Source organism: Schistocerca gregaria, chromosome 2 (genome assembly GCF_023897955.1).
Source record: "Schistocerca gregaria isolate iqSchGreg1 chromosome 2, iqSchGreg1.2, whole genome shotgun sequence".
In the NCBI taxonomy this organism is placed as follows: domain Eukaryota; kingdom Metazoa; phylum Arthropoda; class Insecta; order Orthoptera; family Acrididae; genus Schistocerca; species Schistocerca gregaria.
The window spans coordinates 592106578-592121198 of NC_064921.1; the positions used below are offsets into that span (position 1 = coordinate 592106578).

A 14621-nucleotide genomic window follows, 5' to 3' on the forward strand; every position below is an offset into this window, starting at 1 on the left:
ACTCTCTTCCAGCACAAGTTTCTCCTAACTAAGCCGGTGGGAATTGTCTCTCTAGCATATCCTGTGCTCTTACAATCCCCCTGGCCTAACCTCTGCTAACCAGTTTCCCATTGCCTCACCTTACTAATTCCTTTCTTTACTCTGTCCATTCCATTCCTTCCTGGTACAGATCGTCGACTGCCTTCCTCTCCTTTCCCCCTTCCCTTCTTCACTCTCTCCTTCTCTCAGTATCTTTTAGTTTTATAGATTTCTTTCATGTTGTAGTGCAACAATGCCTTGTACTATCCTGGTACACCCTGCCTGCCTCATGCTCCCCCCCCCCCCCCCCCCCCCCGCCAATCTCAATGTCTCTACCACCTGGCTAGGCAACTGGTATCAAAAATCAGTCTCACCTTGGGAATGGGTGCTTGTGTGTGTGAATGTGTCTATTTTTGTGAGAAAAAGAGCAATAACTCGAAAGCTAGTGTGAATATTGTTTTCCGTTATGAGTACTATGTGCCATACATCAGTCCACTGTAGGTGAGAGTTTGCACCTCCCTTATTTTATGTAATGTTCCATGCAGGAATGATTTACTTATTATTGCAGTGTATGAACCTGTGATTATGCACAAAATATGGTATAACTCAAATGTCACCTATAACATTGCAGGCACACACTCATTATTTCAATGAAATTTTGCATAGTTATTTGGCATATACGAAAACATACACTGAATCTTGGATTCACACTCTGGAGATGATTGTGGCCTGTAGGTGTACAAATAAGATTTCAAATACTCCCAACAACAAGAAATCATATGGCGTTCAGTCACAAGAACTGAGTGGCCCATTCACATCTCCATTGCGAGAAATGACCAACCCAATGATCCACTTTCATAACAAATCCATTACTGTAATTGATGTGTGACAGATTATAGCATGTTGTTGAAACAAAACATCCAACATAGCTCAACATATTGTAGTAGAATTTGCCATCCACTGTTAATGCATTTCCAGCACCATCTTTGAAGAAACGCTGCGCAGTTATGCACTTGACCCAAACACCACAACAAAGAGTCGCACATTGTGGATGTAATGGGTTATACATAATTACTTGAGGGCTTTTTGTGTCTCAAATACCACAATTTTGCTTGTTCGTGAAGTCATTCAACACAAAGTGCACTTTATCAGAGATTATTATTTTCTTAATGAAACTGTTGTCCATCCTTTGTTTTTCAAGTGCACAATGGGCAAATGCTTGATGCTTTTCACAATTGTTTGGCTTCACTTCTTGTGTCATATCGATTTTATGGGCCCATAAGTGAAGATATTCTTTCAGAATTCACTGAATGCTGGTTCAGGGATCATTCAATTATTGAGGATGTCGGCAAATAGATTTCACTGGACTTACAGCAACATTATCACCTACGATGGTGACTTTTCCACAAAACACCTAACACGAGGACACCCCAAGGGTATAATGTCAACAAGCAAACCAGTTTGTTCAAATTTAGCAATGTCTCCTCACACTTCACTTATTCAGTGCATTATGTTGACCCAACATCCCATGGAGGTTGCGAACAGTTTCTGCAGAACATTCAACACATTAGTAATATGTTTCCACTATGAGAGCATGCTGTTGCATCGCAAAGCACACTGTTAACTAATCACAAAGAAAAAAAATGAAAATCATGCAATGTTCAGTTCTGGCAACATACTAGAATGGATGATTGGCATTTCAAAAGTTTCATTCTTTAAGGACTTACTTTTTTACAGCATCTTCAATTTTTTCTTTCTCAGTTTTTATCTCAGGTTCTTCCTCAGCAATGTATGTAGAAAATAAACCACTAACATCACGATATGCACACAGAGTTATGATGTATGGTTTCTGTAATAAATAAATAAAGGAAATAAGTATACAGGAACTGACACTACCACAACAATAATGGGACCATTTACAAATATTAGTATTGCTCCACCACCCTTTCGTTTCAATCTGCACGTTAACAACAAAACCATTTTGTAGTATTGTATTCAAACAGGATTCTAGACTACTAATCAAATATTTTTATGGTCTGCAACCCCCAATTATGCTGCAAATCAACACAAACAGGGACTTCAAACATCCTTTATGTTATTTTTACAAAATAATAATAATAATAATAATAATAATAATAATAATAATAATAATAGACAAAACCCAGGTTTAAGCATTTACTTACTTAACTGTTTATTCTGTTATTTTTATAAACATATTTGTCATATAATTCTCTAATGCAATGGTCATACAATGAAGTGTAAAGTATCAGATGACAAACAATTCTGACACAGTAAGACTTGTCGAAATATGTCCAGGCAGCTACACACCAATAGAGCAACCTACTGCGACAGTTTTCAAGGCTGTATCCCTCCTACTGCATGCAAGCAATTAAGCATAGGATATAGAATGAATTCTCACAGGAAAAAATTCACATGCCTGGCAGAGAAAATACAACATTTTTGTATCCAAGGGAGGTGGAGAAATGGATTCATTCAGAGCAGCGGTGGCCAAGAATTCAGCTCATGATCCGTGCCCATCACATGCACTATAATTCTCAGACTCACTGCAAACACCCCCCACCGCCACACCATGCTATCTGAGCGCAAGGAGGGGGAAGAGGGGAAACTTGCCACATGTAAATGGCAGTGCAGTTGCACTGCATACAATTTGGTTTTATACATAGTGTTCCATTTATCTGATGACTGCCTGCCTAGGGTATAGCAGACCGGCCACAGAAGCCGCGTCTTGCGGTAAAAAGGGGCCCATGGGACCTCACTATACCCTCCCCCCCCCCTTTTTTTGTGGGTTTTAGCCTGAAGGTCATACAAATATATGCACCTTGTCGGCCAGTGTCATTCAAGCAGTGAAACAGGCATCACGACAATAATGGTGAATTTTGCAAATGCAACAATGGCAAGAGCAAATTATTCAATTCCACAACGAGGGTTTATTTATGATTTGTATCTGAGTACAGAGTCAACTTGTACTGTTCAGAGGTTGTTTGAAGAGAAGTTTCCAGGTGTTCAAGTCCTGACTCATGATGCAGTTCACAAATTAGTGAATAAAATTCAGGAAACAGGAAGTTTTCAAGACAAGAAGAGTAAAACAATGACGTATATTGCTCAGAAAAGCTCGACTCAATGACATTGCATGCCGCCTGGAAAATCCCCCTAAAAAGTCTCTTAGATGTCTTTTGCAGCAAGCATAAATATCATGCACCACTTCACAAAGGGGTGCTAAGCTGCTTGGGCTAAGGCCCTATAAAGTATCAGTAGTACAAGAACTTCAACCTGATGATCCTGCGCACATGGTTAAGTTTTGCAAATGGGTTTTCAAACAAGAGCACGACGGTGTAATAGATCCTTACGTCATTCTGTTTTCAGACAAGGTTTGGTTACATTTACACAGATATTAATACCCAAAACTGTTGACACTGGAACACAGATAGATCTGTTGTGCTTCATGAGAAACCCCTTCATGATAAGAAAATAGGGGTGTGGTGTGCAGTTAGTGGTGACAGAATAATATGCCTTTTTTTGGCTCAGTTACAAGTGAAAGATATGTGCAGAACATTTTGCAACCACTTTAATGAACTGAGTGAAAGAGAATGAAGCTTTGAATTTTTTCAACAGGATTAAAAACAAGGGCTCATATGGGCAATGTTTCTTTGCACGCAATTCACAATGTGTTCGATGGAGAGTGATTAGTAACAATATCTGGCCCACTAGAAGTCCTTATTTAACTCCAAGTGATTTTCATTTGTGGGGTGCACTGAAGCTGTAGCAACTGACAGTGGAATAATGTGGGCGACTTCAAAAGTTTCACTATTTGTACCACCAATTTCTTCGTGTGCAGCATGCTTGCCAATTTAGCACAAAGTGCTTCTTGATGTACAGAACAATGACTCCTTTCTGACCATCACTGTACTTTTTATGCTCCTTCAGAGTCAACTAAAAGTTTAAGTTCTTTCTGCTTGGCATTGTAATGTCATCCCATAGCACATTTTCAGTACTTGTAGCTTATGCAATGCATAATATATATTGAAAATTCTCATCCCTCTCTTCTGTCATCCCCATTCACTCTAAAAACTTTGATGATGGATCGCTAGACTGTCTATTTTAGTGCATACAGCCACTGGATCTCTAAATGTCCTTCATACAATGAACACACAGTAAAGGGTAACAGTGCTGAAACCACAATTCTGCTGAACTGAATACAGTTGTACTGAGAAATGCCGCATGGCAATACTAAATGGAATGTTGTTCCACAATGGGTACTTTTGAGAAGGACCGGACACAGCCAAGACAGGGAGAGCCTTGGTTCACACGCGGCCCGTGTGAAGTTTGAAATGCTGTGGCTGGCACTGATTTAGGTAGACATCTGAATTCATTGACTACCATATAAACTTTCAAGATGAGCTTTCAAGAAAGTTTTCAACACAATCTCATCAGTTCAAAAATGGTTCAAATGGCTCTGAGCGCATCTGAGGTCATCAGTCCCCTAGACTTAGAACTACTTAAACCTAAGGACATCACACACATCCATGTCCGAGGCAGGATTCGAACCTGCGACTGTAGCAGTCGTGCAGTTCCGGACTGCAGCACCTAGAACCACTTGGCCACTGTGGCCGGCTCAATCTCATCAGTGCACTAAGCGAGTTTAATGGAATACATGAGTATAGTGGATGGCCCAATTACTTTCAGAAATGAAGGCCATAGTGGCTGGAATAAAGAATTGCTAATGAATATAAACACAAACATGACCAAAAGAGAATACAGAGGTAGTAGTGGAAGAGGGAACTGGCAACAGGACCATGAGCAAAAAGATAAGGGGAGAGAGGGAAGGATAAATAAGAATACTTAGGGGTGGAGGGTGGGGATTCTGATAATGGAGAATAGCAGAAAATAAGAAACAGCTACTTTATGACTAAAGACATCAATAACTTCAAGCCATATAAATGAACTGCTGAATGAATGAGTACAGGATGGTATGGGAGTCCATAATTTTAACTAAAACTGGACTCATCAGTAGACTGTAGCACGAGATGAAAAATAACATGTCAAAGTTACTGGAAGTAAGTGAAAGAACTAAACAAGTGAAACAGAAATCTTTTAAAGATATACTTTCTAACAACTGAAAATTTGGAGAACTCTTATTTGGCTTTTCCATATAAAATTAATGAGGAGCATACACTGATCGTGTAAATTGTTTGTCAATTTTATCTCATTAATTAATGAAAGAAACTAATGGTGGCCAGTTAACTTTCTTAAGTTTTCAGTAGCAAAATTTAAGTTTCGTTGTTAACTATTTTCCTTCATTTAAGTACCATCTGATAAAAGAGCCTTATTGACTCCAGAAAAATGTTAAAAACACTGTGTTGCATACTACGCAAATTTTGATAGGAATATTGACAGCACATGGCATTATCTTTTTGGTTGGTACCAACAGTATAGTAATACTGTGTACTTGGGTGTAAGCACTTAGTATGCGAATTTGTTAATTTAGATTTCACATTTTAATGTAGGTATCAATGAATATCAACCATAGTCACATTGCACGATGTATTCTGTCCTGTTCTGTGTATTACTGAAATTTATCGAAATCACCTCATATCTAAGATCAAATTCGTAGACAACTATGATAACAGATTCTTCAGTAGCAGTCAGTGCCTCCTCGAACAAGTATAAATACCAAGTGTTGCTACTTACTTTTTTTATGTCTCACTGACACTGAGATCAGTAGACATCGAGCAATAGTTAACAAAGTATATGGGCAGAAAACCATAATGGCATTTTCAAAGAACTTAAGCAATTTCACAAAGAATTTAGGAAAACCACAGGCATCGTAAACCAGTATGGTCAGGTAATTCATAGTAAAACAAGCCTAGTTTCATGACTACAAAGAAGGAAATTAGTAAATAAAATTTATGTTTTTTAAAGTTTCATTTCAGGCCAACTAAGGACCATGCTGTTTCCCTTCATTCTTCTCCAAAACTCTTTTATTTTATCATAATGAGATCTTTTCCTCTTGTCAGACCATTTAATTCCAGTTGTTCTTCTGTTCATTTTATATTCCTGGAAACCTTTGATACCTTGACTTCTATCTGACTTTGTCTCTGTTGAGTAAGGTATCCTGCTCAACCTGCATTTCTTCAAAGTCTTGTCTCCCATCCCACCTCCTTCACCTGTTTTGCTGTTTTGGAAGAATATGTAGAACTTCTTTATTAATCTGTCTTCCTCCACTCTCTATACATGTCTGCCAAGTGCAGCAAATCTTTTCCTGAACTCATCTGTCATTTTACAGTAGAATGAGCTAATTTTCTTATTTGGTCTCGAAACCCAATGGCCATCTTTGTTCTTGATTAGAACGGATAAGATACTTCTTCCTGTCTTCTCCAAATCTTCTAATGTATTTTTACATCTGTATGACACATATAGGATTCTGGTGTTAAAAACTGTATTATGGTGCCTTAATTAGAAAAACATTTTTATCCTACATAGATTTTATTATTTCAGCTCAGATTTTAACTACTGTTTTTCCACTTTTTACGTTTATATTTTCTCCCAGATATTTAAAGCTGTCTGTTTTCTTGACGTTGTGATACTTGGTTTTTAAAATTCTTGATGAACTTCTTTCACTGGTCATGTATACTTTTTCTTCAAATGATGTTTTCGGACCTGCATCAGCCCTCCTTCATGGTTCTAGTCTCTTCTTTGTATTCCCTAAGGTTTGACCTATTATCACAAGATTATCTGCAAAGGCCAAACAATTTACTGCTTCTATCTACCCATCCAGCAGCCTGCTGAACATTTTGAAGGGGGTGGAGATAAGACCAAGATTTGACTTCTGAAATTTTCCCGGCGTATTTGTTCTTCTAATAATTTCCGGGTATGCAGCCGGATCCCGTCGACATTCTGCCACGATATTTCGGCCCAGAGACGTCCGGCCATCATCAGGTGAGTACACAACTACTGAAGAGCCCAGGTGCAGTCGCGGTATAAATACCGCGACTGCACCTGGGCTCTTCAGTAGTTGTGTACTCACCTGATGATGGCCGGACGTCTCTGGGCCGAAATATCGTGGCAGAATGTCGACGGGATCCGGCTGCATACCCGGAAATTATTAGAAGACCAAGATTAACTGATGTATGCTCTACAATGCAACACATCTGGCACATGGTGCTTGCTTGAAAAGGTATCAGGACCACAATATTCATCCAAGTACAGACATCTGAGAATATTGTAAGTGTTCTAAAATCAAACTCTCTTCAATCTCTATATCTCCAAGGATTGTTGCTTCTTGCTTCATCCCCCTTCCTCTTGTGACAGTGCCCCATTAGCTGAATGGTCAGCAAGACAGATTGCCATCCTAAGGGACCCGGGTTGAATTCCCAGCTGGGTGGGGGATTTTCTCTGCTCAGGGACTGGGTGTTGTGTTATCTCGATCATCATTTTAGTCCCTATCCAGTGCGCAGGTCGCCCAATGTAATAAGACTTGCACCAAGGCAGCCAGACCTGCCCCGTAAGGGGCCTCCCAGCCAATGATGCCAAACACTTAGGAATTACAATTACAAACAAACTACATTGGAACGAGCACACAGATAACGTGGGTACAGCAAACCGAAGACTGCAATTTGTAATGGATCTGGGAGATGTATTATTTTCAACTGAAGTTATCAATACTGAATTTAGTGGGCGAAGTGGTGAATGTTTTTCTCTTATATTTTTGTCGGAATTTTTATAAATTATAATCTACTTATTTTTTATGTTAATTTACTATTATGTTTAAAAATTGCAATATATTGATTGATGTTGGTGGATATGACGAACAATATCAAAGAGACTTATTACAAGCGGAAGTTTGGGTGTCGAGTGGAATATATTTGAAGCTAGAGTCATTCTTTGTCACTTGTAGAGTCGGCTGTGGTCGGTTGAGACGCAGTCGTGGAACAAAGTTGTACTTCACTGTGAAATAAATCGAAAGTGAATGATGAACTTATGAGTTTTTCGTATTACTTTTTATATCAAATAGCAGCAAGCAAGCACATCCAGAAAGAAAAATGGTATAGAAACACCCAAATTGAGACAGACACGGTGAACAGCGGAACTTTTGCATCCAACAAACGGCACTATTGGAATCATACTCATATTAGGCAACTGAAGCCACCTGAAGGAATTTAACTATTATATATATACAAAAAAGTGACTACTTTATTTGAACTATGCCAGGTTTTATTACAAAATAACAATAGTGGAACAACAGTTTCAAATTCATTGGCAGAACACTTAGAAGGTGCAACATATCTACTAAAGAGACTGCTTACACCACACTTGTTTGCCCTATTCTGGAGTATTACTGTGCAGTGTGGGATCCGCATTAGGTGGGACTGATGGATGACATCGGAAAAGTTCAAAGAAGGGCAGCTCGTTTTGTACTTTCGTGAAACAGGGGACATAGTGCCACAGACATGATACGTGAAATGGAGTGGCAATCATTAAAACAAAGGTGTGTTTTGTTGCGAAGGGATCTTCTCATGAAATTTCAATCACCAGTTTTCTCCTCCGATTGCGGAAACATTCTGTTGGCACCCACCTACATAGGGAGAAACGATCATCACAATAAAACAAAATAAATCAGGGCTCGCACAGAAAAATTTAAGTGCTCATATTTCCCACGCGCCATTCGAGAGTGGAAGGTTAGAGAGACAACTTGAAGGTGGTTCACTGAACCCTCTGCCAAGCACTTTATTGTGAAAAGCAGACTGATCATGTGGATGTAGATGTAGATGGTATGTGGAAATCATCACCAACCTGAAACAATAGTCAACTACAGTGATACAAGCAATGGTTAATAATGGGTTTCTGAAGCCTGGTATATTTGATACAAAAATCACAGATCAAATGACTAATGTCATGTCGTACTTGATGAAACAGTTTTGTCATTTGCTATCGATTTATAAATTAAGAACTAGTCTGCTGCACCCACAAACTAATGGCAGAATTGAATGCGTGCATTGTACTACTGGTAAGGTGGTGAGTTACAATGTACACTCTCATCATGATGACTGGGACATGTACCTACCATTTGTCATGGCAGCTTACTATTCAAAGGCTCAGAGTGGTACTGGGCTATCCTCTTATGTGGTAGTGTATGCAAGAAAGATGCCCACAATGTTGGAACAATCAGACCAAAGATTGTTGAGGATGGGGAACCAGTTGGTAATTACACAAAGGCACTAAGGAAAGTATGGAAGCGTATGCAGAGAGCGAATACCAAAGCCATGGAACAGCAAGAGGTTGTGGTAAGGTGCACAGTGAAATTACCACAGTACACAGTAGGACAATCAGTAGTGTTGTCAAGTGCTTATACTCATCAAGGTAAAACAACAAAGTTTGTGGCTAGGTACCTGGGACCATACCATGTGATGGGGACATCATCAGTCAATGTTAAGCTTCAGCTGCCAACTTGAAGATGGTTCATGTTGGTGAACGATGACCATTTTAAGGTGCTCCAGATCCATGGCCCCTCAGATCAGCAGCCAAGGCAGAGATAAAGGGCAAAGAATGTGATAAAGAGGGTGAGTGCAAAGTTGTTATGTGATATATGCAGGCAATACAATAAAGGTTAACGCCATGGACATGAGGCATAATGTGGATATTTCATGGTGCATTTTAGTATTTCTTACGGGGTTAGGTAATATTAAGGCACAGATAGTGTGATTTTTGGAGACAGTAAGCTGTAACGAAGAGAGTGTGCTGAAAATATTGTTGTGTGCCGTGGTTGCTGTAATTTTGTCAAGGCTGTGTAATTAATATAGGTCCAAGGAGTGCACTGGGAATCAGCAGACCCTTAGAAAGGGGGAGGGAGAGTAACTGGCTCCCTGTTCTCAGGTTGGTGTGCACAAGGAATGAGGGCAAAGGAGATCCTAGTCGCGGCAGTGTTCCATCTCTTCACCAAAGATGGAGTGGAGGCACTGCAAGATCAGAGTCTAGATAACAGAGTGCTGTTTACCACACAAGAGGATGTGGTTCTCACCAGTCACTTGATGCTGTAAATAGTTTCAATGCATATGGGAAATGAGAAATGAGGTGAGGAGATTAGAGGATGTGTCTGCAGTATTTTGGTGTGAAACAAAGTAGTATGGGTGGAATATGATGGGTTGCACAAATCTTACAAGCAACTATGGGAACAGATGTGACAAGCAACAGGCGTGGTGCCATGTACCTTGCAGCAACACAGGAGATTTAGTTTGGACAGTGGGAGAACGATACCCAAAATAGTGTTTGGAACTACAAATAAAAGTGACATCACAGAGATAACTGACACCATGCAAAGATTGAAACAAATGGCAAAGGGGAAAATGCAAGTTGCCGAGTGGCATATCACGCATTTGACAAATTTGCAGCAGAAGATGCTGAACAATATACGTGCATTATGAAAAATAATGACTAAGGTGATAGAATATCCAAAGTCATCAGTCGAAATTGTGAATCATGATCTAGGAACTATACAGACTCGAATGGATGCATTGGAATCGAGAATAATGAACACAAGACTGCTACAGCTGTTGGTCAACAGTATCTGGGACATGAGGGTGGTAATCAGAAATTTTCAGGAATACATTCATCATGTCGTACAAGGACAGCTTGGTTCTGAGTCTTTTGCACCAAAGCAGTACCTGGTTGGGGTGCAGAAGAAGTTGCCAACAAAGTTGGAACTCATTGCAGAGCTGTGCAAGCAAAAACTACCCTTGTGCTATCATGTAGCAACAGCAGAAGTCAGAAAGGACCAAGCATGACTATACATACTGGTTTGATTTCTGGTTGGCAGTGGACATGCACAGTTCAGGTGTCCCATTATTTTTGCTTATCTATTAAGGAGGGGGACCTTGGGGAAGCTTGTACAGGTCAGGACAGGAGAAATCTTGCTGATATTGGAGGATGGGGATAAGCATACAGTAATGGCAGTGCAGGAACTTCAGGCCTCTCAGAGGGAAAGGATTACAATCTGCCCAAGCCAAGTGATCCAGACTGGCATGGGCACGAAGTTTAGCAGTGACTAGGCAAAACAAACAGCAAGGATTGTCAATGGGAGCCTCAACCTTACTTCCAGCAAGGAAGGGTACATCAGATCTATTCCCTGTGTGACACTTTAGTGTTGTATGAGCATGATAGACTCACAGCGGTCATGAGATTGGAATTACATGGCAGTGAGTTATTAAGTAACGGGACTGCTCATGATCCAATGAGGCCAACATTCCACCTGTTGGTCGCTATTACATGGATCTCCATATTGAACGGAGCACAGCCAAAGCTGTACTGTCCAGAGAATCCGATGGGCATGTTCCCAACACAAAATCTGACCTATCTCAATAATGTCTTGAGACCTGACCTAATCATCTCCCTGAACCAACTCATGACAATCCACAAAGGGCGTATCGTGGCAGAACAGATGCTACAGCACGTACAGCATTAAGCAGTATCAAGAGCAACAATCATACGATAGTGACCTTCAATGTCACAATATATGGCATCCTAGTAGCTCTTGACTACATTTTCTGCAGCCTTCATCTATGTAATGTGGAGCACTGCATGAACAAGCAACTGACGGTAGTGCAGTTCCAAGTCAACTGGATCACCAATTGTGTACAAGTGACAGGAAACAAAATGGTGAGAGTGAATACTGCACTGTGTGCGAGTGTAATAACATGAGTAGTATTAAGAAATGTGTTCTCCAGTATTTATGATGTCGCAAAGCACTATTGGGCACAGCTTGGGGCTCTTGGTAATGCAAGGAGAGAGGTGCAATGGTGGCATAACTAAGAGCAAGAAGGCAATTGCAGTTGTAAGTTGTGTTGTAATACATTTCATACGGAACACTGTCCAAGAGAGCAAGAGAGAAAATATAAAGTACTAGTGGCAAAGGAAGACTTGGGATACTAGTGGAGTATATCCACTGAAGATATGTAAACAGGCAGAACACGGCACTGTGGTCGGCAATGCCTATATAAGACAACAAGTATCTGGCACAGTTGTTACATTGATTACTGCTGCTACAATGGCAGATTATCAAGATTTAAGAGAGTTTGAACACGATGTTACAGCCAGTGAATGAACGATGTGAAACAGCATCTCTGAGGTAGCAATGAACTGGGGATTTTCCCATACAACCATTTCACGAGTGTACCGTGAATTATCAGGAATTCGGCAAAACATCAAATCTCTAACATCGCTACGGCTGGAAAATGACCCTGCAAGAATGGGGCCAACGACAGATGAAGAGAATTGTTCAATGTGACAGAGGGGCTACCCTTCCGCAAATTGCTGCGGATTTTAATGCTGGTCCACCAACAAGTGTAAGCGTACAACCTGTTCAACTAAGCACCTTCAATAAGTGTTTTTGGAGCCGATGGTCCACTCATGTACCCTTGATGACTGCACAACACAAAGCCTTACACCTTGCCTGGGCCTGTCAACACCAACATGGGACTATTGATGACAGGAAACATTCTGCCTGGTCAGATGGGTCTCATTTCAAATTGTATCGTGCAGATGGATAACCACGTGAATCCATGGTCCATTCATGTCAGCAGGGAGCATTCAAGCCGGTGGATGCTCTGTAATGTTGTGGGACACATGCAGCTGGAGTGATATGGAACCCCTCATATATACGTGACACATACGAAAGTATCCTGTCTGATCCCTTGCATCCACTCATGTCCACTGTACATTCCAACAGACTTGGGCAATTCCAGCAGGACATGCGACACTCCACATGTCCACAATAGCTACAGAGTGGCTCCAGGAACACACTTCTGAGTTTAAACACTACCTCTTGTCACCAAACTCACCAGACACAAACAATACTGAGCATATCTGGGGTGCCTTGCAATGTGCTGTTTAGAAGATATCTCCACCCCCTTGTACTCTCACAGATTTATGGACATTCCTGCAGGATTTATGGTGTCAATTCCCTCCTGCACTACTTGAGGCTTTAGTAGAGTCCAAGCTATGTCATCATGGGGCACTTCTACATGCTTGCGAGGGCTGTACTGATATTAGGCAGGTACACCAGTTTCTTTGGCACTACAGTGTATAAATGTAGGAGAGGGTAAGTAATGTAGTGCCATCCATCTTTTTAGAGCATTACCACAGAAACTAGCAGTCAGCCACAGCAAAGGAAGGCAGACACAGCAGTGGAAGGAGGAGACTAATGGGCCAACATGGCAGTTGCTGCATTGGGGCTGTTTAGACACATGGGGCAGACTAGGCGAAGCACCACAACAGTGCAACACAGGAGTAAAAGAGAGCTCTTGCAGGATGAGCCAAGAAGTTTCTACATCCCAGGCCGTAGATTTGTTATTCCAAGCATGGCTGGAAACATTACATCAGTACAACAAGTGGGCTGTAAATGATTATATCATTAGTTTAAACAGAGGCATCAGCAGTCCAGAAGTTCCTCTACAAATATACAAAGGGTCTCACTGAGGCCTTCACAGACTGAAATTCCCCCCCAACCTTGTACAGTAACAGATCTCCCATGCCTTGACTCTCCAGTCAACTACCACTTCCCAGGTACCAACTGTCCAGCTGCAAAGGAGCTCCCCCCCTTCCTCCCTCAAGTTGCAGTACCATCCAGGACTGGAGCAACTGAATCACATTCTCTGTCTGTCTTTCATCTACCTCTCATTGTGTCCTGAAGTAAGGAATATCCTAACCACCACCTTTCGCACCCCTCACACAGTGATATTCTGCCCCCCCTCCCCCTCCCCACAAAACCTATGCAGTATCCTTGTTCATCCCTATTCCATGCCACCAACATCCCTTTGCCTCACAGCTCATGTCCCTGCAGTAGACTTAGATGCAATATCTGTCTTATACATCCTCCACAGCCACCTACTCCAGTCCAGTCACAGGCATCTGCTACCCCATCAGAGGCGCGGCTATCTCTGAAAGCAGTCATGGGATCTAAAAGTTAAGCTGAAACTACTAGGTTGCTTTCTGCGTGGACATGATGACTAACAGGTTGTCTGACCACATGAATGGTTATGGACAAATTGTGACAAGAGGCAGCTGGGCCACCCAGTTGCTGAACATACTGCCCAACACAACATGCTTCGTTTCAGTGGCTGCTTCACAGTCTGCACCATATGGATTCCTTCCTATCAACACAAGCATTCCTGAACTGCACAGGTGGGAGCTCTCCCTGCAACATAACACATGTTTCTGTAACCTCCTCTGGCCTCAACCTTCAGTAGTCTCTGTCCTCTACTTGCCTGCCACCTTCCCTGTTCTCACTCCAGCACAACACAGTTTTCTACTCCACCAGTGTACCCACTACTTCTCTCCGCTTTCTCCTTTGCTGACCCCCCTCCAACTGTCCCTAGCAGCCCTACCCAGTTCCTATCATGGATACATGAGTAGTGCCAAGTCATCCTCCTTGGGCTTGGTAGTTGTCCACCAGCAGACTGCAGCCTGGCTAATTCCAGCAGTGCCCAGACTCCTGCCCTGAAGGGCTCCAGAATGAGTGAGACTCAGGCACTACAGCAGTCCACCCCTCTGTGCTGGTGTTGGCATCACATCCTGTCACTTGCTGGGCAATT

The 14621-nt window shown here is 41.5% G+C and overlaps 1 protein-coding gene across 3 annotated transcripts in view; it reads right to left on the reverse strand.

Annotated features, from left to right (window-relative positions):
* LOC126334148 (cleavage and polyadenylation specificity factor subunit 1) overlaps positions 1–14621 on the reverse strand; it is a 382681-nt gene that overhangs the window by 151148 nt on the left and 216912 nt on the right. For all 3 annotated transcript variants that reach the window (XM_049996806.1, XM_049996803.1, XM_049996805.1), the window contains exon 13: positions 1746–1867. In XM_049996806.1, coding sequence (XP_049852763.1) covers positions 1746–1867 — 122 coding nt within the window. The remainder of the gene's footprint in view (positions 1–1745; positions 1868–14621) is intronic.